Source organism: Salmo trutta, chromosome 10 (assembly GCF_901001165.1).
Source record: "Salmo trutta chromosome 10, fSalTru1.1, whole genome shotgun sequence".
Classification (NCBI taxonomy): Eukaryota; Metazoa; Chordata; class Actinopteri; order Salmoniformes; family Salmonidae; genus Salmo; species Salmo trutta.
Genome location: NC_042966.1, coordinates 4239797 through 4262557, shown reverse-complemented (window position 1 = coordinate 4262557; position 22761 = coordinate 4239797). Strand labels below are relative to the sequence as shown.

The 22761-nt window shown below is 43.8% G+C and overlaps 1 protein-coding gene across 3 annotated transcripts in view; it reads right to left on the bottom strand.

Annotated features, from left to right (window-relative positions):
• LOC115200975 (eukaryotic translation initiation factor 3 subunit C) overlaps window positions 1-22761 on the bottom strand; it is a 50899-nt gene that overhangs the window by 6627 nt on the left and 21511 nt on the right. For all 3 annotated transcript variants that reach the window (XM_029764141.1, XM_029764143.1, XM_029764140.1), the window contains exons 12-21: window positions 15331-15459; window positions 14908-15001; window positions 14417-14604; window positions 10509-10733; window positions 8585-8776; window positions 7523-7694; window positions 3232-3391; window positions 2854-2919; window positions 714-801; window positions 277-442 (exon numbers count right to left, since the gene is read on the bottom strand). In XM_029764141.1, coding sequence (XP_029620001.1) covers window positions 277-442; window positions 714-801; window positions 2854-2919; window positions 3232-3391; window positions 7523-7694; window positions 8585-8776; window positions 10509-10733; window positions 14417-14604; window positions 14908-15001; window positions 15331-15459 — 1480 coding nt within the window. The remainder of the gene's footprint in view (window positions 1-276; window positions 443-713; window positions 802-2853; window positions 2920-3231; window positions 3392-7522; window positions 7695-8584; window positions 8777-10508; window positions 10734-14416; window positions 14605-14907; window positions 15002-15330; window positions 15460-22761) is intronic.

Genomic DNA, 22761 nt, shown 5'->3' with positions numbered 1-22761 from the left:
ACAGACAAAGTGGAGTGCTGCCATCCAGCTTGAGAAAGGAAACTACTATGACTACGGGGGTGGGTTGGAGAGCTAGAGATGCCCAAGTCCTCTGATTGGCATCAACTTCAGATGGTTGAGTCAAAAACAACGTGATAAAATATGCGAAAATAGGCTTCTAGTTGAGGTAGTTTTTCATACTTTTTCATGTACTTTGGCCTCAAAATGTGTGAATGATAGGCAAAATGTGTGCAAGTTGGCAGGTCTGCATGTATTCTATGGGGCAGCCCCACTAACCTCTGTTGAAGTAGCCACCATACACGCCCTGCTTGAGGTCAAAGATGCGCTCATTGTTCTCCACCAGGCCGCCCAGCTTCTCGGCCAGCTGCAGGGCCATGTTCTGCAGGGAGGTGGGCTCTGTGCGGTGCATCACCACAGTCTGGGTGGGCTGGTCCAGGGACGCCTGCGTGAGGGGAGACACATGACACACGGACAGACAGATACACACAGGAGAAAGCCATTCAGACAGACATATCATATCTAGCTTAATTAAATCTATGGGGCTATACGATCTACATGACACACAGACAGATACCCATAGGAGAAAGCCATTCAGACACAGACATATTACACCTTCACACATCATATCATCTAGCTTAATTAAATCTATGGGGCTGAACGTCTACACATGACAACGCACAACCCTTTGAGATCACTGACGCCGTGGGTTTTACCATGAGCTCCTCATTGATGATCATCTTGCTGATGATGCTGTGCACTGTGGGCAGCTCCAGCTCAAACATTTCATTCAGTGTCTCCATGCTGAGACACAAAGAGGGGGGGAAGAAGAAATGTCTGAATTGTGTTTATCCATTCTTTAACCAGGTAAGACAATTATATGAGGAGGCACAGTAGATGTAGCCTAGTCCCAGACCACTTTGTGCTGTATAAGCAATGGTAGCCTTGGAAACGCAGGCTTCTCACATTAGTTTGAAAGCCTGGGGAAGTAACCTAAGCAAGACTACCCCGAAGGAGATTGTTAGACGGTGACGTCAACCATTGTCATATTGTGATTATGTACTCATAAAACTAACAAAAACTCGTAAAAACGACAGTTGGGCAATAACACGATATCGAATGCAACTAGACAAATCATGACGAAAGAATTTTGAAAGTCTGGGAAGAGGCTAAGTGCAGGCAATGGCAAAATCTTTTCTAATATTCCTTTCTGGTGGAGGAGCAAAACAGGTGTGTGTGTGGGGCGCGCACATGGAGCAGTGACTGATGAGGAACGGGCCGTTTTACCGTAGTGAGCTACATTATAGCCCTAAATCACTGTCTGCATAGAAGCAGTCTACCATTTTCAGAATTGTATAATTGCTTTAATTCTCTCTCATAAAGCTGTGATTGAGAATAGCCTATGCTACAGATTTCCTTTCTTGTTCTTTTTGAAAGCCACAACACCTGTGTAGGTCAGATTATTTGGGAAATAAGCTACTGTTCATAACTAAGTTGTCTTAAACCTTTTATGATCGGCCTAGTAAGAGGATAGGCTATCGGCCATTCGGTGTTCAACCTCACATGGAGGGATTTTCCCAGGAGCATTAATCATTTATTTCTTAATAAGCTTAAACTTGATTAAATTACCCGTCATCGTTTTATGCATGGCTTTCTCCCAAACAAACAAAATGTAACAGATCTATTTCAAAGTTATGTGAATAACCTAAAAAGTTAAGGTAACCAGAGGACTAATAATGAGAATGGCAGGTAGCCTAGTGGTTAGAGCGTTGGACTAGTAACCGAAAGGTTGCAAGATCGAATCCCCGAGCTGGCGAGGTAAAAATCTGTCGTTCTGCCCCAGTTAACCCACTGTTCCTAGGCCGTCATTGAAAATAAGATTTTTTTCTTAACCGACTTGCCTAGTTAAATAAAGGTCAAATACAATAGCCTATATTGTTTGTTCCCTCTCATTATTAGTCCTCTGGTTACCTTACGTTTTTACGTTATTCACATAACTTTGAAATAGAACTGTTACATTTTATTGTTTGATCGGGAGAAAGCCATGCATAAAATTTTGAAGGGTGGCCTTCAGCCATATTCATTGCCTATCGAATGGAGAGAGAAGGGAATATTGGCTACGTTTTTTTTTTAAACTAGACAAGATGGTGTGTCCGTTATAAAAAAATAATGTTTAGGCTATAGGCTAGTGTTCATGCGTCCTACAGACAACACAGAGAGAAAGTATTTTCTGACTGGACATTTTGGACTGCTTTGGTGGAATTCTCTGCTCCGTCTAGCCCACATTCCTCTCCTGCTTTCTGTTCTTTCCTGCTCTGTACCAGCCAAGTTCAAATAAATACAACTGGTTTAGCCTAACCTTTTTCAGCAGGGACAATTTTTTTGCCAGAATTTCTGGGGACCCAACCCCAAATCTAATGAGGCAACCTTAAAATTAAAATACAGTACATTTTGCATTGAGTGGAGTTCCAAAAAAGATGCCTGACTTGCAACAAACTAGCATGCATAAGACACAAATGAACGCCACACAGGCTACTAAAAAAGACAACAAAATGCCTTTCCTGAGGGGAAACGTAATTTCTACTTAAAGCTTATCAAATGTGAGTGCCGAATATGGTAAAAACCAAAATGTGAAGTTCGCCTGACTTAATAGTCAAGTGGGATTTTGGAAGGCTGGCTATTTTCGAAACACTAAGCCTATAGTAATCTCCATGGTCATTGCTGTCAGCTATACAACACAACAGTTGGGGACCAGGCAACAGTAGTTAAGAATCTCCACTAAATGTGCTTTTCAGTCCAAGACTAGGTGTACTCTGTAACTGGGGAACCACCTCTAACCGTTTTAAAAGTTATTACCTGATGGAGTCATAAACGCTGCTGTAGGTGAACAGGTACGTCCTCAGAGACTCTTCCTGGATCTTCCTGCAACCACAAACCATCAGGAAACGTTACAGGAATGCTACCTCTGAAGGATGCACTGTGTTGCCGAAACATTAGTTCAGTCATGAAATAACCAATTACTGTGAGAAATACAGTGTGCAACTTCATTTTTCTAAAGAAAGCTACTAAAAAGGTAGCGTTTAATTAGCCATTTGACAATCTTGATTGAATTAATTTTATTAAACCATTCCAGGACACGATTGCTTGATACTGACTACTGACCAAACTAGGGACAGTTGAATAAGAGGGGTGTTGATGCAGACCTTATTTATCGGCAATTTTCGAAAAACTCACCGGACGAGCATCTCTCGTACACACTGCGTCTCAGGGAACAGATCCCACACCTTGCTGTTCATCTTCTCGTTGATGATGAACGAGTGGCAGGTGCGCCAGTCGCCCATCTTCATGGACTTGCTGGCCGCCACCACGTGCTCGCGCATGCTCTCTGGGGGTCCTGGAGGATGCACGGATTTGTTTAGTGCTTGTATGTCCATTGTTGTGTCTGTACAGCTAATACAGACAAGTACCAATACAATCTTAACTTAAAAAGGTCTAATGCAGCCGTTTTTTATCTCAATATCAAATAATTTCTGGGTAACCAGTAAGTGCCTTACTGTGATTCTGTTTCTATTAAAATGGTCAAAAAGGATGTAAAAAAATAAATAGCTTAGAAAAATAGCAATTTCACAACCAACAATTTTGCTAGTATTGTCAGAGTGGTCTGAGTGGGGAGGGGAAAACTGAAAACTAGCTGTTATTGGCAGAGGTTTAGAACTCTTTCTTATTGGTGTATTAACTAATTTACTTCCTGGGGATGTCAACACAGTACTAGATAGAGCCATGACTACATGGAACTCTATTCCACATCAAGTAACTGACGCAAGCAATAAACGTAGATTTAAAAAACACCTTATGGAACAGCAGGGACTGTGATGCAACACAAACATTGGATTCAGTACTGTAGAAGTGGTAGTGGTGGAGTAGGGCCTGAGGGCACACAGCGTGTGAAATCTGTGAATGTATTGTAATGCTTTTAAAATGGTATAAACTGCCATTATTTTATTCTATATGCTTTTACAGTTACAATAATATAATTGAACTTAGCGGAATAAAATACAACATATATTTTTCCCAGTCCGGAGCGAGTGTGCATATGAAGTGCCCATGTTGAGCGTAAAAGTGATCCTTTCAAACAGGTTCTATATGCTAGATTGAGTTATTTGGCTAATTGAGTTCATGAATTACGCAAACCTTATGTCTTAGAAATCAAAACATATGGACTGCATGATGCGACTAATAGGCTATTTGAAAAAGTTGCAAAAAAAGGTTATGCTCTGTTCCTTGCCTCAGGCTGCACACGCTGTTCTCTCATCCAGTGATCATATTTTCACCCATCAGATTTCATGTAAAATATGTTTGACTTAGAATGGCCCATTATTAAATGGGCAGGAACAGGGGCAGGGGAAAAAAGACATGTCATCCGTATGCACTCGAAAAGCAAATGGAGGCCACTTTCCCACAATTTGTTTTAAAATGGATTAACTCCGGTTTTATAGCAGCGCAGCTGAGAAATAAATATAGCCTAGTAGCAGGTGGGATCCTCCTTTTTTTAGTGACAACCATTAAAAAAAATATATATATATATATATATATATATATATATATATATATATATATATATTCCTTCACGCAGGATTGTATATAGATATGTCTGTGCTTATTAGAGCTCCTATTTCACTTCACGCATCAACCACTGTTTGAGGACTATGCAGCCACTCGCTGCGCGACAGGTGAAATTCTGCCCAAACTCTGTAGGCCATGGGCTCTCCAATCATGTTCCTGCAGCTTCATTTGGGAAACCAAGTGAAATCTGTTCGGGAACATAGATAACATGTTTTCACAACAAAACATTTGTTAAAGTGTTGACAGCCCCCCCCCCCCCCCATCTCTGCACGCTCAAGAAAGGAATGAAGGAGAGAGGATATGAAAACACACGGTGGTGAGATTCTGTACCTAAAGGTAATGTCAGCCTATTAATTATAAAATTAAATAGAAAAAAAACTTTAAAAAAAAACTTACTAGGCTATTCAAAATCAAACACTATAATTGTAAGATACCGCCGCCGTACACAATCAATGTACCAACAGCGTCACCTAGGCCTATACGTTCTCTCCCAGACTAATGGATAGAACATTTGGAGCGTAGCAGTTAGCATAATAATACAGTCCCCACTCAAAGGCGAATACTTGAATGTGTTTAATTTTGGAGTATAAGCTAGACTAGTGGTCACCAACCGGTCAATCGAGATCGACTGGTCGATCTCCAAGGCATTTAGTCAACCGACAAACATTTCTGTAAAAAAAAAAAAAAAAGCCTTGCGGTCCAATTTTTTGGTAATCGTCTCGCACTGTTGGCGGTAAGTGCACCAGATTCAGCTGCCCTGCGTGCAAGGTAGGCAAAATGTTCTGATTTTGAGCCACTTCATGCCTCTGAAGGTACAAACTCTACCTTACTGGCGGACCCGGAGAGCAAATCAAGTGCACTATAGGCCTACCACTGGCCAATCGGATGGCTGAGATTACCGGGTCTGCAGTAACGTAGCAGGCGTAAAACAAAGCTACAGCAATGTTGATACTGTGAGATTTCAGAACGTTTAAAACCATGACTAGAGACTCAACAAATACAGCAAAGAGCTGCTGTTTTTATGAGTTCATGTTTAAGTTCTTACTCCACACTGTCAACACTTTTACAAGCCTTCCATTCGCGCTACAACCAGCACTGCAATGAATGTGAAGGAAGTAGGAAAGTGTATCGATAGGCTTGCGTTATTATTAGTGGCTTGGGTCATAATGTTGAGGAATATTTCACTTTCTGGGTTCATAGGAGTAACATGAATTTGTGCATGAGGCAGAAATAATGAGGTGCAACTGTAGTTTCACCATCAGCTGAAAGATGGTGTCCCTCTGGTCAGTGTCAGCGGAGAAAAGGGAGAGCGGAGGGACGTTGAGAGGCAGACCCCTCCGCTGAGACTGACCATCAGATGCAGGCACCATCCGCCCAGTAAAATAAAAAGCAAATCATTTAAACATATGTACACTCAGCTGTGCTTCACAAGTAACAACAATGCATTGGTAGGGCAACTGAAGCAAAGCCAATATGCGGTAATGTATTGGGCCTGAAGCCTACTGTACAAACCTCATTGCTACATCACTGTTTTTAATAGGTTAATGTTGCATAGGCTTACCTTTTTTAAGTAATGAGAGGTAGAGCTCGGCTTGCATTTCACCCCCCTTTTCTCCCCAATTTCGTGATTACGACCTTGTCTCGTCGCTGCAACTCCTTAACGGGCTCGGGAGAGGCGAAGGTCTAGTCATGCGTCCACCGAAACATGACACTCCAAGCCACGCTTCTTAACACCCGCTCGCTTAACCCAGCCGCACCAATTTGTCGGATGAAACACCTTTCAACTGACACTCAGCCTGCAAGTGCCCGGCCCGCCACAAGGAGTCGCTAGAGCGCGATGAGCCAAGTAAAGCCCGCCCGGCCAAACCCTCCCCTGGAAGATGCTGAGCCAATTGTGCGCCGCCCTATAGGACTCCCAGGCACGGCCGGTTGTGTGACAGCCTGGGATCAAGCCCCCCCGGCTTGCATTTTAACTTAAAAAAAAAAAAGTTGTTGGCTACTGGGCTAGACCAATTATGTACCAAATACATCTTAAATCAGTCTGCTATTTAATGTTTTTTTTTCTGCAGTGCGTAATATACGGTAGGATATCTGTGTGTTGTATAACGGCACAATCATTTTAATTAATCGTTTTTTGGGGGGGGGGCTTCGGCTCATATAGGTCAATGCATAAGCTCTAATATGCATATGGGTGTTCTACATTCAACCTTTTAAATGCTTTGATTTATTCGATCCCTTAGAAAGAGCTGTCCATTTCACTGTGTTTGGCTTTGAAACAACATCCACAATGACCATGTTTTCCACCGGTTTAACTTTTCTTCAAATTGATCATCACAGCGAGGTCAAAAAATGTAGCCTAACGGTGAGTTTTAAAATCGTCAAAACGTTTTGGTAAGTGTTTGATGTGACTTTCGATTGCATTTACATTGATGTCAGAGTTGTTAAAAGGGACAATAGAGCACTGAGTACAAGGTCGTTAGCGAATTCGGTACTACCAACGCATGTCCAGAGTGCATAAGAGATTACCGTGACTCAACGGTCATGTGAAATTTAACTGCGGTCATGACTACCTGTGGCGGTAATATGGTCACCACAACATCTCTAAATCATTGTGTTGACATCTCAGGATTACTGGATATTTGAGGCCAATCAGAATAAACCAACCTTTTTTGCCCGTCTTAAGTCTTGTCTCTTTTTAGGCATGAGTTACTTATGCCCACCCACCCTTTGGTCCTAAACTAGGCGGACTTCATTATGGCACGCAACGGAAAACTTTCTAAAACAAAAATGAGTTTCTTTTTTGGAAAGGTCGATGTAGTCCCTCTCCATTTCAGTCTGTTATCTTCCATTTGGGGCCTAATGAACACAACCCTGCTTTGTCACCATTGTCTACTGTACGTACCGAGAAGGGGCTGCCTCTCGCCCACCCTCAGCTGGTGGTGAAACTGCTTGCTGATCATCCTGCGGCGGGCGTCAAACTCGTGGGCTGCCATGTAGGGGATCTCCAGCAGCATGGCAGACACCAGGTACACGCACTCAAGCAGCTCCAGGTTAATGTGCATGTGGAAGGGCACCTGGAACAAGATGGACAACAATGTCACGTCGTAAACCAACCCCAGTCAGTGTAGTGTTTCAGTGTACAATAGTCAACAGGTTCCAGTGTATCATCCTTAACAAACGTGAAAATCTTTATTTAATCTTTCCAGACAAAGGCCTTACAGCTCGGAACCTACGCGGTCAAGTTGCCTAGCCCACATTTAGCCCAGCCTACCTGTCTGTCTAGCCGAGATTGGTCTACCAGTAGTCTCTTCTCAATCGTTTCCTGCTCGGCTGGGTTTATCCTTGCCTAGCCTACCTGTCACCTGTTCTGCTGGGTTGAGCCTACCTGTCAACTGTTCTGCTGGGTTGAGCCTACCTGTCAACTGTTCTGCTGGGTTGAGCCTACCTGTCAGCTGGTCTGCTGGGTTGAGCCTACCTGTCAGCTGTTCTGCTGGGTTGAGCCTACCTGTCAACTGTTCTGCTGGGTTGAGCCTACCTGTCAACTGTTCTGCTGGGTTGAGCCTACCTGTCAACTGTTCTGCTGGGTTGAGCCTACCTGTCAACTGTTCTGCTGGGTTGAGCCTACCTGTCACCTGTTCTGCTGGGTTGAGCCTACCTGTCACCTGTTCTGCTGGGTTGAGCCTACCTGTCACCTGTTCTGCTGGGTTGAGCCTACCTGTCACCTGTTCTGCTGGGTTGAGCCTACCTGTCACCTGTTCTGCTGGGTTGAGTCTACCTGTCAACTGATCTGCTGGGTTGAGCCTACCCTACCACTCGTCTCTTCTGCTCTGCATTTGACTAGCCTAGGCTACCTGTAGTGTATTTTCAATCCTCTACTGTTCTGCTTGCTGGCTTCAACCTATCCTAGCCTTAGACTACCAGTAGTTTCTTCCGCTGAGTTAAGCTTAGCCAAGCCGTAGCTTACCTGTCGCCTCTTCTCGATCTTCTCCTGTTCTGCATTCCTCTCCTGCATGTTCCTCATGAGCAGGCCCTGGCCCAGCAGTTCCTTGGCGCGGCCACTCGACTGGATGTCCAGCAGGGCATTGTGGGCGTCCTTGATCATGCCCTGGCGGAAGGCACAGATCCCCAGCTGCACCATGGTCCTGTTGTACAGGATCTGGAGGGGGAGACATGGTCACAGAGTTCTATCAGTCTGTGTGGGTGGGTGTACACAGTTTTTATGTGCAGGGCCCCAGAGTGCAATAATTCAGTTGAATTTTGAGACTGACTTTGTTGTGCAAGTTCAATGTTCTCTTCGTCACATCAGTACGAGCTGCAAATTCTAGTTGATCACTTTACAAGGCTTTCTGTTTTTGGGGTGGCTAAAAGCTTGATTTGGTCAAGCAGGCTTATCCTGATCCCTGCAATTAAAGTGTCTGCCCTGCCCCTGTGACGCTGGCAGGAGCGACTAACTCCCTCCCCCCTTAGCAGTTCGAGTAGACAGAAAGAAAGTGTTCTGATTGCGCAACATTTCAAAATTCAATCGCAAGAAAGAACGGTTTTGAAAGCAACTACTGTTGTGACAGTTGAGGAAAGGAAGGTCTCAGCTTTATGTAGGTATTACATGTTTGTTTATTTTCTCAACTCTAAATAGTCTTTTAGCACCGTTTTAAAAACAAATAAACTGGTATGGATCTTTGAGATTCGGATCGGGCAAAGCGCGTATTGGCCATCTCTGATGATTGCATAGGCTTATATAGACATCATTGGCATGGCTAAGTTTAGGACATTAAATGTACTGTTAGTTGGAATTAATCTAACAAGCAGTTCATTATATTTAGTGATCAGCATGATCCTAAAGTGCATCGTTGCCTTGTTTTGTAGCACATTCCAATGATAAAACGTACATATTTTTGATATACTAACATCCGAAAATATGTAAGTAAATTAATCTCTACTGAAAGAAATGAAATCAGAAGTTCTGGAGCCCAATTAGGAGTGTAAATATAGCAAGACTAATTGTCAACCCAAAATTCATTATAATCACTAGTTTAGGTTGCACATCAAAATATATTGAATTATGCATACCTATTTGGACATGTTAGAATAAACAGTTTCTTGAATCATACAATCTTAGTAGCACTGTGAATTACGTTATATGACTTTGTAAGATGATTGCAAAGGTTTTCTATTGTGTGACACGCAAAATGTTGTGACCAAATCATGGGCAGCTGCCACTAACTGAAAATTTGTGGCACCAGCGCCACCAGGGGAAAGAGTAAGTCTGGAGCCCTGTAGCATGCCGGATAACCAGTGGTGGAAAAAGTACCCATTCTTGAGTAAAATAAAAGATAGCGTAAATTTTTTTTGTGTCACCGGGTAAAAGTATATGGTTTTAAATATGCTTAAGTCTCAAAAGTAAATGCAAACGCTAAAATACACTTATACTTAATAATTTCAAATTCCTTATATTAAGCAAACCAGACGGCATCATATATTTTATTTATTTACGAGTAGCCAGGGGCACGCTCCAACACTCAGACATCATTTACAAAACGAAGCATGTGTTAAGTGAGTCCGCCAGATCAGAGGCAGTAGGGATGACCAGGGAGGTTCTCTTGATAAATGTCTGAATTAGACAGTTTTCCTGTCCTGCTAAGAATTCAAAATGTGATGAGTACTTTGGGTGTCAGTGAAAATGTATGGAGTAAAAAGTACATTTTCTTTAGGAATGCAGTGAGGTAAAAATAAAAGTGGTCAAAAATATAAATAGTAAAGTACAGATACCCCCCCAAAAACCTAAAGTAGTATTTTACATCCCTGCGGATGTTGCCCAGCAGGGTGTCCCTGCTTGTATGAACAGCTTGACATCCTGGGTGCTGTGTGCCCCCACACTCACGTGTTCATACCTGTACGGGTGGGTCAGCATGCTGAATATTATCCTGCAGGTGGCTCATGAGCATCAGGTCACGGGCCTGGTACCAACGCGAGTGCAGCGCGTGGTGGTAAATGTGACACAGGATGGCGCACGTGCGGATGCGGTCCGTGCGGTCCTTGGCGTAGATGAACTTGCACAGGCGGTCCATGATGAAGGCGCTGTCCTCACCCTCGCTCTCCTCCGCATCCTGCTCAGACTAGGGAGGAGAGAGAGAAAGGTGGAGAGGGATAACTCAATGGGAGGGGAGTACAAAGTTGGGTTATGACATTAGCTCATGGATAATAATTATTTTGTATCCAACTATCACTTCGTAGTCATGAAAAGCATTCCATTGACTATTTAGGGGGCCCTCAGAGGTCAGCCGATTAATTATGGCCGATTTCAAGTTCATACCAAAATCGGCAATCTGCCTTTTTGGATGCCGGTTACATTGCAATCCACGAGGAGACTGTGTGGCAGGCTGACCACCTGTTACACGAGTGCAGCATCAAAAGGAATTGGTGGCTGCAAGGAGCCAAGGTAAGTTGCTAGCTAGCATTAAACTTATAAAAAACTATCTTCACATAATCACTAGTTAACCTAGTAATATCATCAACCATATGTAGTTAACTAGCTTGTCCTGCGTTGCATATAATCAATGGGGTGCCTGTTCATTTGTCATCGAATCACAGTTTAGTTCAACTTTGCCAAACGGGTGATGATTTAACAAAAGCGTTTTCATGAAAAAAGTACAATCGTTGCACAAAATGTACCTAAGCATAAACATCAATGCCTTTAACATCAAGTCACTTAAGTATATTTATTTAAACCTGCATATTAAGTTAAGAAATTCATGTTAGAAGGCAATATTAACTAGGGAAATTGTCACTTCTCTTGTGTTCAGTGCAAGCAGAGTCAGGGTATATGCAGTAGTTAGGGCCGCCTGGCTCGTTGCCAACTGTGTGAACCCCATTTCTTCCTAACAAATCCCGTAATTAATTTACCAGAATTTTACATAATTATAACATGAAAGATGGCGCCAGAGAAGATGGCAGACATTTTACGTGCCCCCAACCAATTGTTTTTTGGTTCGTTTATTTCTTTTGTTTGTACCTAATTTTTTTAACTTATTTTGTACATAATGTTGCCGCTAGCGTCTCTTATGACCGAAAATAACTTCTGGACATCAGGACTGCGATTACTCACCACGGACTGGCAGAATCCTTTTTTTTTTTTTTTACCTTTAACGAGTCTGACGAGGCCGACGCGTACGATATACTGCTTTTTCAGGAACAGGCCCAGATCCCCGTGATTTGAGTGAAGAGGCGGAGAAAAAGGGGTCGGAGGGCAGGCTGCCTGCCTTCTGAGAATTTGTAGGCAACCGAATAAACCCTCACTTCCTTCCATTCTGCTAGCAAATGTGCAATCTTTGGACAATAACAATCGACGAGCTATGGGGAAGATTAAACTACCAACGGGACATTAAAAACTAACATCTTATGCTTCACGGAGTCGGGGCTGAATGACGACAATATCAACATACAGCTGGCTGGTTATACACTGCACCGGCAGGACAGAACAGCGGCGTCTGGTAAGACAAAGGGTGGCGGACTATGTATTTTTGTAAATAACAGCTGGTGTACGATATTTAAAGTAGTCTCAAGCCATTGCTCGCCTGAGGTAGAGAATCTCATGATAAAATGTAGACCACACTACCTACCTAGAGAGTTCTGTATTTTTCATATCTGTTTACATACCACCGCAGTCAGAGGCTGGCACTAAGACAGCATTGAATGAGATGTATTCAGCCATAAGCAAACAAGAAAACGCTCACCCAGAGGTGGCGCTCCTAGTAGCCGGGAACTTTAACCTATTTGGGATAGGGGGCAGTATTGAGAATTTTGGAAAAAATATGTGCCCATTTTTAACTGCCTCCTACACCAACTCAGAAGCTAGAATATGCATATTATTGTTCAGGTTTGGATAGAAAACACTCTGAATTTTCTAAAACTGTTTGAATGGTGTCTGTGAGTATAACAGAACTCCTATGGCTGGCAAAAACCTGACAAGGTTTCATGCAGGAAGTACCCTGTCTGACAAGGAGTCGTGCGTCTTGCATCTGTTTATTGAAAAGTAAGGATCTTAGCTGTAACGTGACAATTCCCAGGGCTCCGATAGGCTCTCAGAACCCGGGAAATACCTGAAGGTTGACGAGGCAGCCTCAGGCTGAAACACATTATCGCCTTTGGTAAGTGGCGGATCAGAGGACCTTTGAATGAGGCGCGTGCACGATTCGCTCCTGAGGAGAAATTTAATTCGGCTGTTTACGCTCAATGCATATTCCCGGTCGGAATATTATCGCTTTTCTACGAGATAAATGGCATAAAAATTGGTTTTAAACAGCGGTTGACATGCTTCGAAGTACGGTAATGGAATATTAAGAAAAAAAAAATTCACGCCAATGCGCCATGCGCGAGACTGTGATGTAGCATTCTGATAGTGTCTAGAACTCACGAACAAAACGTCGCTGTTTGGATATAACGATGGATTATTTGGGACCAAACCAACATTTGTTATTGAAGTAGAAGTCCTGGCAGTGTATTCTGACGAAGAACAAGCAAGGTAAGAACATTTTTCTTATAGGAAATGTGATTTTGGTGGAGGCTGACCTGGGTGGGTGTCTAAATAGCTAGCCCTGTGATGCCGGGCTATGTACTTAGATTATTGCAAAATGTGCTTCATCCGAAAAGCTATTTTAAAATCGGACATATCGAGTGCATAGAGGAGTAATGTATCTATAATTCTTAAAATAATTGTTATGCTTTTTGTGAATGTTTATCGTGAGTAATTTAGCAAACTGTTAGTAAATTCCCCGGAAGTTTGCGGGGGTTATGCTTTTTCTGAACGTCACATGCTAATGTAAAAAGCAGTTTTTTGATATAAATATCAACTTGATTGAACAGACATGCATGTATTGTATAACACAATGTCCTAGGTGTGTCATCTGATGAAGATCATAAAAGGTTAGTGCTGCATTTAGCTGTGGTTTGGGTTTATGTGACATGATATGCTAGCTTGAAAAATGGGTGTCTGATTATTTCTGGCTGGGTACTCTCCTGACATAATCTAATGTTTTGCTTTCGTTGTAAAGCCTTTTTGAAATCGGACAATGTGGTTAGATTAACGAGAGTCTTATCTTTAAAATGGTGTAAAACAGTCGTGTTTGAAAAATTGAAATGATTGCATTTGAGGTGTTTGTATTTCGCGCCACGCTGTTCCACTGGCTGTTGAATAGGGTGGGACGGTGACTTACCACTAGCCCAGACAGGTTAAACGTTAGCTTGTTTTACATGGCTCACACTTCACTTTGACTTTCTTCTTCAACACTTTGTTTTTGCATTATTTAAAACAAATTGACCATGTTTCATTATTTATTTGAGATGAAATTGATTTTATTTATGTATTATATTAAGTTCAAGTGTTCATTGTTCATTGAGTCTAATTGTCATTATTACAAATGTATATATAAAGAAAAAAGAAAAAAAATCGGCCGATTAATCGGTATCAGCATTTTTTGGGACCTCCAATAATTGGTATCGGCGTTGAAAAATCATATTCAGTCAACCTCTACCCTCAATAGTCTACTGATAGGTTCTGAACAAATTCCTAGTGAGTATCTGCGATATTGCTTACACCTCTCCCATCCTGAAATCTCAAACGAAAAAGAGATGAGGAAGTAATTTTAAACAATTGAGATGCAGCCTTGGGGTCCATAGAAATAAAATTACTAAAACAGACATTACCATTAGAGTTCTAGGATGTGTGGACCGGCTGCCATATTTAATGTACCCATGACAAGGATGTCATTCTGTCTATGTTGGAGTCTGTCCGTTTCCTTACCTTGGTCTCTCCCTGGAGGCCCAGTGCGCGGCGGTGAGCCTTGTAGTCAAACTTATAGTAGGTGTGCATGATGCGGCGTAGGTAGACACGGCACACCTCCTCCGTGCTGCCCTTGGTCTCCAGGTAGCCCAGCAGGCGGTCGATGATGCCGCACACACGCCCCTCATCCTTCAGGTTGTCCACATACTCTGGGGGAGATAGTGAGTGATTGATCATGTACGATTGCAAGTGAGTGTGAAAGATCAGCTCAAACTGCAGTGGTAAGGAAACACACTAATTATAGGTATGGGGTATTTATAGGTAAAGAATAGTGATCCCAATCATTTGTGGTGTACAGGTTTTCATAGGAATTTTATTGCCGTCTACTCTATCAATAATTTTACTTCATACGAGTCTATAGTGATTGAGTATCAATTTAGTTTGTCCTTGACAAACGCACAAGTGACCTCTATATTGTGAAAAGGGGGATGTGGATCCAAAATGGGCCTCACCTTGAGAGTGGGGGTCAGTGTTCTGCATGATCTTGGTGAATTCTTCATCCATCCTCTCCACCAAGGTCAGAATGCAGCCGCGCACCCTGAATGGCTGAGGAAGATAGAAAAACTGACTTTAGTTGGACAAAATACTTCAAAACTGTAGCCTATCACATGAAGTGTATTGTCATTCTTGCCATGCCTGCCTATTCTTGCCAAAAGGACCAATATGGAAATAAATAAAAGCTTGTTATATTTGAAAGGTTTTTCTAATGTACATACTGCTTGTTCTTGATTGTTTACGTATTTATTTATGTTTAAATTATATTAGAGCTTTATTTTCCTGTGAGGGAACTTCTTGTTTGGAGTAGTTCAAATAAATGTAACCAACCAATCAATAATTCTCTAAGAAATTCAATCAACTAAGAGTTTGAGAATTACCTGAGAGTCGGCTATGGCCAGGTTCTCACTGTCCTCTGCGATGTTCTCGCCGATAAATATGTTGTTGTTGTTAAAGAGGATGTCCAGCAGCTCGTCAATGCAGTCCAGACACGTCTTCCACATGTCAGCCTGGGAGAGGGGTTGTGCAGAACAGGTAAAGGGGATGAGGAGAATATTAGCGGGAATTGGGGTCACGCTCAGGGACAAATTCAGGAGAATCCGGGCTGTACACGGGAGTTTATGGCAGTCAGCACCATTTTGCCAGGACAAATTCCTTGTAAATATACTTGTACAGTGAATCCAAGATGGCGTTGCAGTCAGACGTCTTTGTCCTGTCCCTTGTATATATCTTTTTCTTCGCATATCTTTTTAAAATATTTTCCTAAACCTCAACTTCTAAATACTCTCCTACAACCCGCCTCACCCAATGTAGCGTGGATCTGTTTTTTTCGAAAGTATTTCTATTTACTTCAGATCTGGAATCCCTCAACTGAAGCTAGCCAGTTAACTACCTACCAGCAATCAGTCAGCAAACCATTGCTAGTGGTCATCAGCTAACCTTTAGCTCTCGCCAGTTCGAACAACGTGACTCAAACCAGAGCATAACGGACCTATTATTATTATTAATATTTTTTAAATTCCCCCGTATCCCCGGATTCCTAACGCAAACTCTGAACATTTTCATATGGATCTTCGCAACTAGCTAACCGCAATCCCGGGTGACTACTCCTGGCTAGCTTTTCTATCCCGGAGCAAGCACCAATTAGCCTGAAGCTAGCCCGGCCAGTGCTCCTGTGCTACCACCGAAGCCCACTCCTGGGCTATAATATCCGGACCCCTTCTACTGCCGGTACGGGGCACGGAACCCCGCCGATCCTCTACGACTGGAATATCGACATAATCTGCCCAAGGATTCCAATAGGCCCCTCAGGCGCGACGTCCGCTGAAGGCCCATTCTGCTAACCGCGGCCTACTAGCTACCTAGAGCTACTTGGGACCCTACTAATTCCACGACTGCTCTTAAACGCAAGTAAAACTAAATCTATGCTATTCAGTCGATCACTGCCCGCACCTGCTCGCCCGTCCAGCATCACTACTCTGGATGGTTCTGACTTAGACTACGTGGACATCTACAAATACCTGGATGTCTGGTTAGACTGTAAACTCTCCTTTCAGACTCACATTAAGCATCTCCAATCCAAAATTAAATCTAGAATCGGCTTCCTATATCGCAACAAAGCATCCTTCACTCATGCTGCCAAACATACCCTCGTAAAACTGACCATCCTACCGATCCTCGACTTCGGTGATGTCATCTATAAAATAGCCTCCAACACTCTACTCAACAAACTGGATGCAGTCTATCACAGTGCCATCCGTTTTGTCACCAAAGCCCAATACACTACCCACCATCGCGACCTGTACGCTCTCGTTGGTTGGCCCTCACTTCATACTCGCCGCCAAGTCTCTGCTAGGTAAAGCCCCGCCTTGTCTCAGCTCACTGGTCACCATAGCAGCACCCACTCGTTGCACACGCTCCAGCAGGTATATCTCACTGGTCACCCCCAAAGCCAATTCCTCCTTTGGTCGTCTTTCCTTCCAGGTCTCTGCTGCCAATGACTGGAACGAACTGCAAAAAATCACTGAAGCTGGAGACTCATACAGCTTTTCTCCCTCACTAGCTTTAAGCGCCAGCTGTCAGAGCAGCTCACAGATCACTGCACATAGCCCATCTGTAAACAGCCCATCTACCTACCTCATCCCCATACTGTATTTATTTATTCATCTTGTTCCTTTGCACCCCAGTATCTCTACTTGTACATTCATCTTCTGCACATCTACCATTCCAGTGTTTAATTGCTATATTGTAATTACTTCGCCACCATGGCCTATTTATTGCCTTAACTTCTCATTTGCACTCCCTGTATATAGACTTGTTTTATTTTGTTCTACTGCATTATTGACTATGTTGTTTATTCCATGTGTAACTGTTGTTGTATGTGTCAAATTGCTATGCTTTATCTTGGTCAGGTCACAGTTGCAAATGAGAACTTGTTCTCAACTAGCATACCTGGTTAAATAAAGGTGAAATAATAAATAAATACAGTGGCTTGCAAAAGTATTCACCCCCCTTGGCATTTTTCCTATTTTGTTGCATTACAACCTGGAATTAAAATTGATTTTGGGGGGGGGTTTGTATCATTTGATTTACACAACATGTCTACCACTTTGAAGATGCAAAATAATTTTATGAGAAACAAACAAGAAATAAGACAAACAACTTGAGCGTGCATAACTATTCACCCCCCCAAAGTCAATACTTTGTAGAGCCACCTTTTGCAGCAATTACAGCTGCAAGTCTCTTAGGGTGTCTATAAACTTGGCACATCTAGCCACTGGGATTTTTGCCCATTCTTCAAGGCAAAACTGCTCCAGCTCCTTCAAGTAGGATGGGTTCCGCTGACGTAAAGCAATCTTTAAGTCATACCACAGATTCTCAATTGGATTGAGGTCTGGGCTTTGACTAGGCCATTCCAAGACAATTGAATCTTTCCCCTTACACCACTCGAGTGTTGATTTAGCAGTATGCTTAGGGTCATTATCCTGCTGGAAGGTAAACCTCCGTCCCAGTCTCAAATCTCTGAAGACAAACAGGTTTCCCCCTCAATAATTTCTTGTATTTAGCGACATCCATCATTCCTTCAATTCTGACCAGTTTCCCAGGCCCTGCCGGCAAAAAATAGGCAGCATGACGCTGCCATCACCACAATTCACTGTTGGGATGGTGTTCTCAGGGTGATCAGAGGTGTTGGGTTTGCGCCAGACAGAGTTTTCCTTGATGGCCAAAAAGCTCAATATTAGTGTCTTCTGACCAGAGCACCTGCATCCATATGTTTGGGGAGTCTTCCACATGCCTTTTGGCGAACACCAAACATGTTTTCTTATTTTTTTCTGGCCACTCTTCCGTAAAGCCCAGCTCTGTGGAGTGTACGACTTAGTGGTCCTATGGACAAATACTCCAATCTCCGCTGTGGAGCTTTGCAGCTAATTTCAGGGTCATCTTTGGTCTCCTTGTTGCCTCTGATTAATGCCCTCCTTGCCTGGTCCGTGAGTTTTGGTGGGCGGCCCTCTCTTGGCATGTTTGTTGTGGTGCCATATTCTTTAATAATGGATTTAATGGTGCTCGTGGGATGATATTTTTTATAACCCAACACTGATCTGTACTTCACAACTTTGTCCCTGACCTGTTCGGAGAGGTCCTTGGTCTTCATAGTGCCGCTTGCTTGGTGGTGCCCTTTGCTTAGTGGTGTTGCAGACTCTGGGGCCTTTCAGAACAGGTGTATATATACACTGAGATCATGTGACACTTAGATTGCACACAGGTGGACTTTATTTAACTGATTATGTGACTTCTGAAGGTAATTGGTTGCACAAGATGTTATTTCGGTGCTTCATAGCAAAGGGGGTGAATACATATGCATGCACCCCTTTTCTGTTTTTATAATTTTTTTAAACAAGTTCTTTTTTTCGTTTCACTTCACCAATTTGGACTAATTTGTGTATGTCCCTTACATGAAATCGAAATAAAAATCAATTTAAATCCCAGGTTGTAATGCAACAAAATAGGAAAAAAGCCAAGGGGGGTGAATACTTTTGCAAGGCACTGTAAATTGCGATTCTGAGAAGACATTTCTAAAAACGGGCAAAGTGCAACTTGAACTTGTCCAATAAGTTCAAGTTGTACCCGTTTAACCCCCAACTACTATTGGGGGAATATTAAAAAGGGATAGAATTGCCATTATTGCAGGATTCTCAGAAAATGTATTTTTTTTTCTCTCTCCAAATGAGCAATCCTTTCATAGAGGTGGCGGAATTAAGGCCGCTCAGGCTCAACCCCATAAGACAACGACGGAAAGTCTTTCTGTCCCGTTAGCATGGCCACACATCCATGGAGGAGGCAGATGGGTGGTACTAAAAACACGAAGGTTTTAGCATTTGGCAATTAGTCATTTAACCTGTTAGGGTATAGGGGGCAGTATTGAGAATTTTTTGAAAAAAGATGTGCCCATTTTTAACTGCCTCCTACACCTACCCAGTAACTACAATATGCATATACTTATTATATATGGATAGAAAACACCCTAAAGTTTCAAAAACTGTTTGAATGGTGTCTGAGTATAACAGAACTCATTTGGCAGGCAAAACCCTGAGACAGATTCTGACAGGAAGTGGATACCTGATGTGTTGAATTGACTTTGAGCCTATGCCATTGAAAAACAAAGGGGGTGAGGTATATTCTGGCACTTCCTATTGCTTCCACAAGATGTCCCCAGCCTTTACAAAGTGTTTTGAGTGTTCTACAGTGAGATCTGACCGAATAAGAGCCATGGAACGTGATGGTCCATTATTCACCCTGGCGCGCGATTTGATGGTGGGTACTCTCATTCCGAAACGTTTGTGGAAGGACCACCAGAGGGCAGGCTGGGCTCACGGATAGTAGCCCAACAAGGCATGTGAGACCAGGTAACCAGAGTCAATTAAGCACAGCTGACGGTACTAATGAGATATTCTCTTTCCCCTACAAGAGAGAGGATGGAACTAGCAAGAAGGGAGGAAGATAAACTATCGTTGGGGAATGGCTACGGAGAGAGAGGTGCTATCCATGAAGAGCCATTAAGACGGTGATGAATATGTGATTGTTGTTATAGTTTGAAGATAATCGTAATGTGATCCTGTGTCATCTAAAGAAGATGTATGTTGTTCCTTTGGAGATTCTCATTGACTGTGTTGGAGTGTTTGTATTGTCAGAAATCCCTCAATAGAGAACTGTGTTGAATCAAGAAAACCTACTCTGGACTCGTTTATTCCACCTTTCCACTTTAGAGTGACACCAAATGACTTGGTCCGCTCACATTGGTGGAGAATGTGGGCATAGGTGGACGAGTGACACAAGGATAAGTGAGTAAATCAAGATTCTTCCAGTAGAAAGAGGAACCATTCAAGAACGATGGACAACGCCCTACTACAACAGTTGATCACGGCACAGCAGACAACCATAGAACTCCTGCAACGACAGCTGAGTGGGCGAGAAGAACCTAGAGTGAAGCCTAGAGCGGCTGCTCATGCCATCTTACCTCGTCTCTCCAAGGAGGATGATATCGAGGCCTTCCTCATGACCTTCGAAAGGACGGCCACCTTGGAAGAGTGGCCGCCCACAGAATGGGCGAGCGCATTAGCCCCTCTTTTGACCGGGGTGGCCCAGGAAGCCTATTTTGACCTGGATTCCCACGAAGCTGCGGACTATGGGCGACTAAAAACCGAGATCCTGTCCCGGTACCAGCTGACTGCCAGAGATAGAGCTGTGAAGTTCCATCAGTGGACCTATATGGCTGACCAACCCGTCCGTGCCCAGATCTTCGCTCTAATACGACTGATGAAACAGTGGCTGGAACCCGGAAAGGGAGTAGGACACGTAATAGAGACCCTCGTTGTGGACAAGATATTGAGGGAATTACCCAGTGACTTAAAAAGGGTTGTGGGTCAAACCAACCCGTTGTCAGCCGACGACATAGCCCAGGCGGTGGAAACATACCGATCTACAGGGGAGTTGTTAAAAGGGGACAAGAAGGAACTGAAGGATTCTGCAAATCCCGTACCACGACTCGCCCCGGCACGTCCGCCACCGAAACCTCCAAACCACCTCCGGAGGTGGGAGAAGTCATCCCCCACACAGCAGGGTCGGTGTTTTAAATGTCAGTCTCCAGACCATTATGCCTCACAATGTCCTAGCAAGGACGAGTCCATGGTCACGGAGTCATCGCTGCCCATCCCCACGCATCCCGGTTCGAGAGGGCATAATCAACACTGTTGGTTAACAGAAATAGCCCCAGCCCCAGAGATTCCGGTTCGAGTAGAAGGACAAGATGTGGTTGCCATTCTCGACTCGGGAAGTATGGTTACGTTAGTAGAGGAGCGGATGGTGACCTCAGCAACACTGCTACCAGACAAAGTAGCCGTGTCCTGTATCCATGGAGACACCCACTATTACCCCACCGTGAATCTGTCTATTCTCACTCCGAAAGGAAGGTGTACAGTCAGGGCAGGGAAAGTACCCCAGCTGAAGGTGCCATTATTGATAGGGAGAGACTGTCCTCTATATAAAGAGCTGCGGCAGATGACGTTATGCATGGGAAGAAGGGGGACAGGAAAGAAGAAAAAAAACAAATCCAAGCCCGAGGTAGTAGTCCTACAAGGCGACGTAGCCTCGTCCTTGTCCTCTGGAGCAGAGGAAGAAATAGAGACCCAACGTTTACGACAGATATTCCAGGAAACCACCGATGAAGACACCTGCGAAGGGTTATACACGACGCAGGAAGGAAGGAGCAACCAGGCGCTAAGAGATATATTTGAAGCCCCATCCGAGGAGGGAACCTGGAAGGGATTCTCCTCGGTCACCCCTGGAGGGGATGGGGAACAACCTCCACACCCCTCTACCGAGGTTGACCTGCCCCAGGAATTAAAGGGACAGTTCGGCACCTCGCAGCATAGAGACCCAGACCTAAGGGAGGCCATGAGGAAGGTGAAGGTGATCGACGGGAGGAACGTCGACGGATCAGGTGAGCCCCCTCTTCCTTACTATGCAATCAGGCGGGGTCTCTTATATTGGGTCGTGCAACGAAGGGGGGAAATCCAGGAATTACTAATGGTGCCTAGACCATACAGGGATACAGTCCTACAGTTAGCCCATTCCCACGTCCTAGGAGGACACCTGGCACGGGACAAGACTATTGACAGAATCATGCAGAGATTCTATTGGCCCCGTGTCACCCGGGATGTGGCCAGGTATTGTAGGACGTGTGATCAATGTCAGCGTACAGCTCCACGGCCACACCTACGTAACCCTTTGATTCCTCTCCCCATCATAGAGACTCCCTTTGAAAGCATAGCTATGGACCTCGTGGGACCCCTCCCAAAATCTGCCAGAGGACACGAGTACATCCTAGTGGTCGTAGATTACGCTACCAAGTTCCCAGAGGCCATACCCCTGCGTAACATGTCGTCCAAGGGAATTGCCAAGGAATTGTTCATGATGTTCTCTCGGGTAGGCCTTCCCAAGACGATCCTAACCGATCAGGGAACCCCGTTCATGTCCCGGTTGATGAAGGACTTGTGTCGGTTATATCAGGTTCAACAGATACGTACAAGCATATTCCACCCTCAAACAGACGGGTTGTGCGAACGCTTGAACAAAACGATTAAAAGCATGTTGAGAAGAGTGGTGTCCAGAGACGGGAAAAACTGGGACATGCTTCTCCCACACTTAATGTTTGCCCTGCGAGAAGTACCCCAGGCGTCCACTGGATTCTCCCCGTTTGAATTGCTCTACGGCAGACCCTGTCGAGGGATCCTCGACTTAGCCAAGGAGACCTG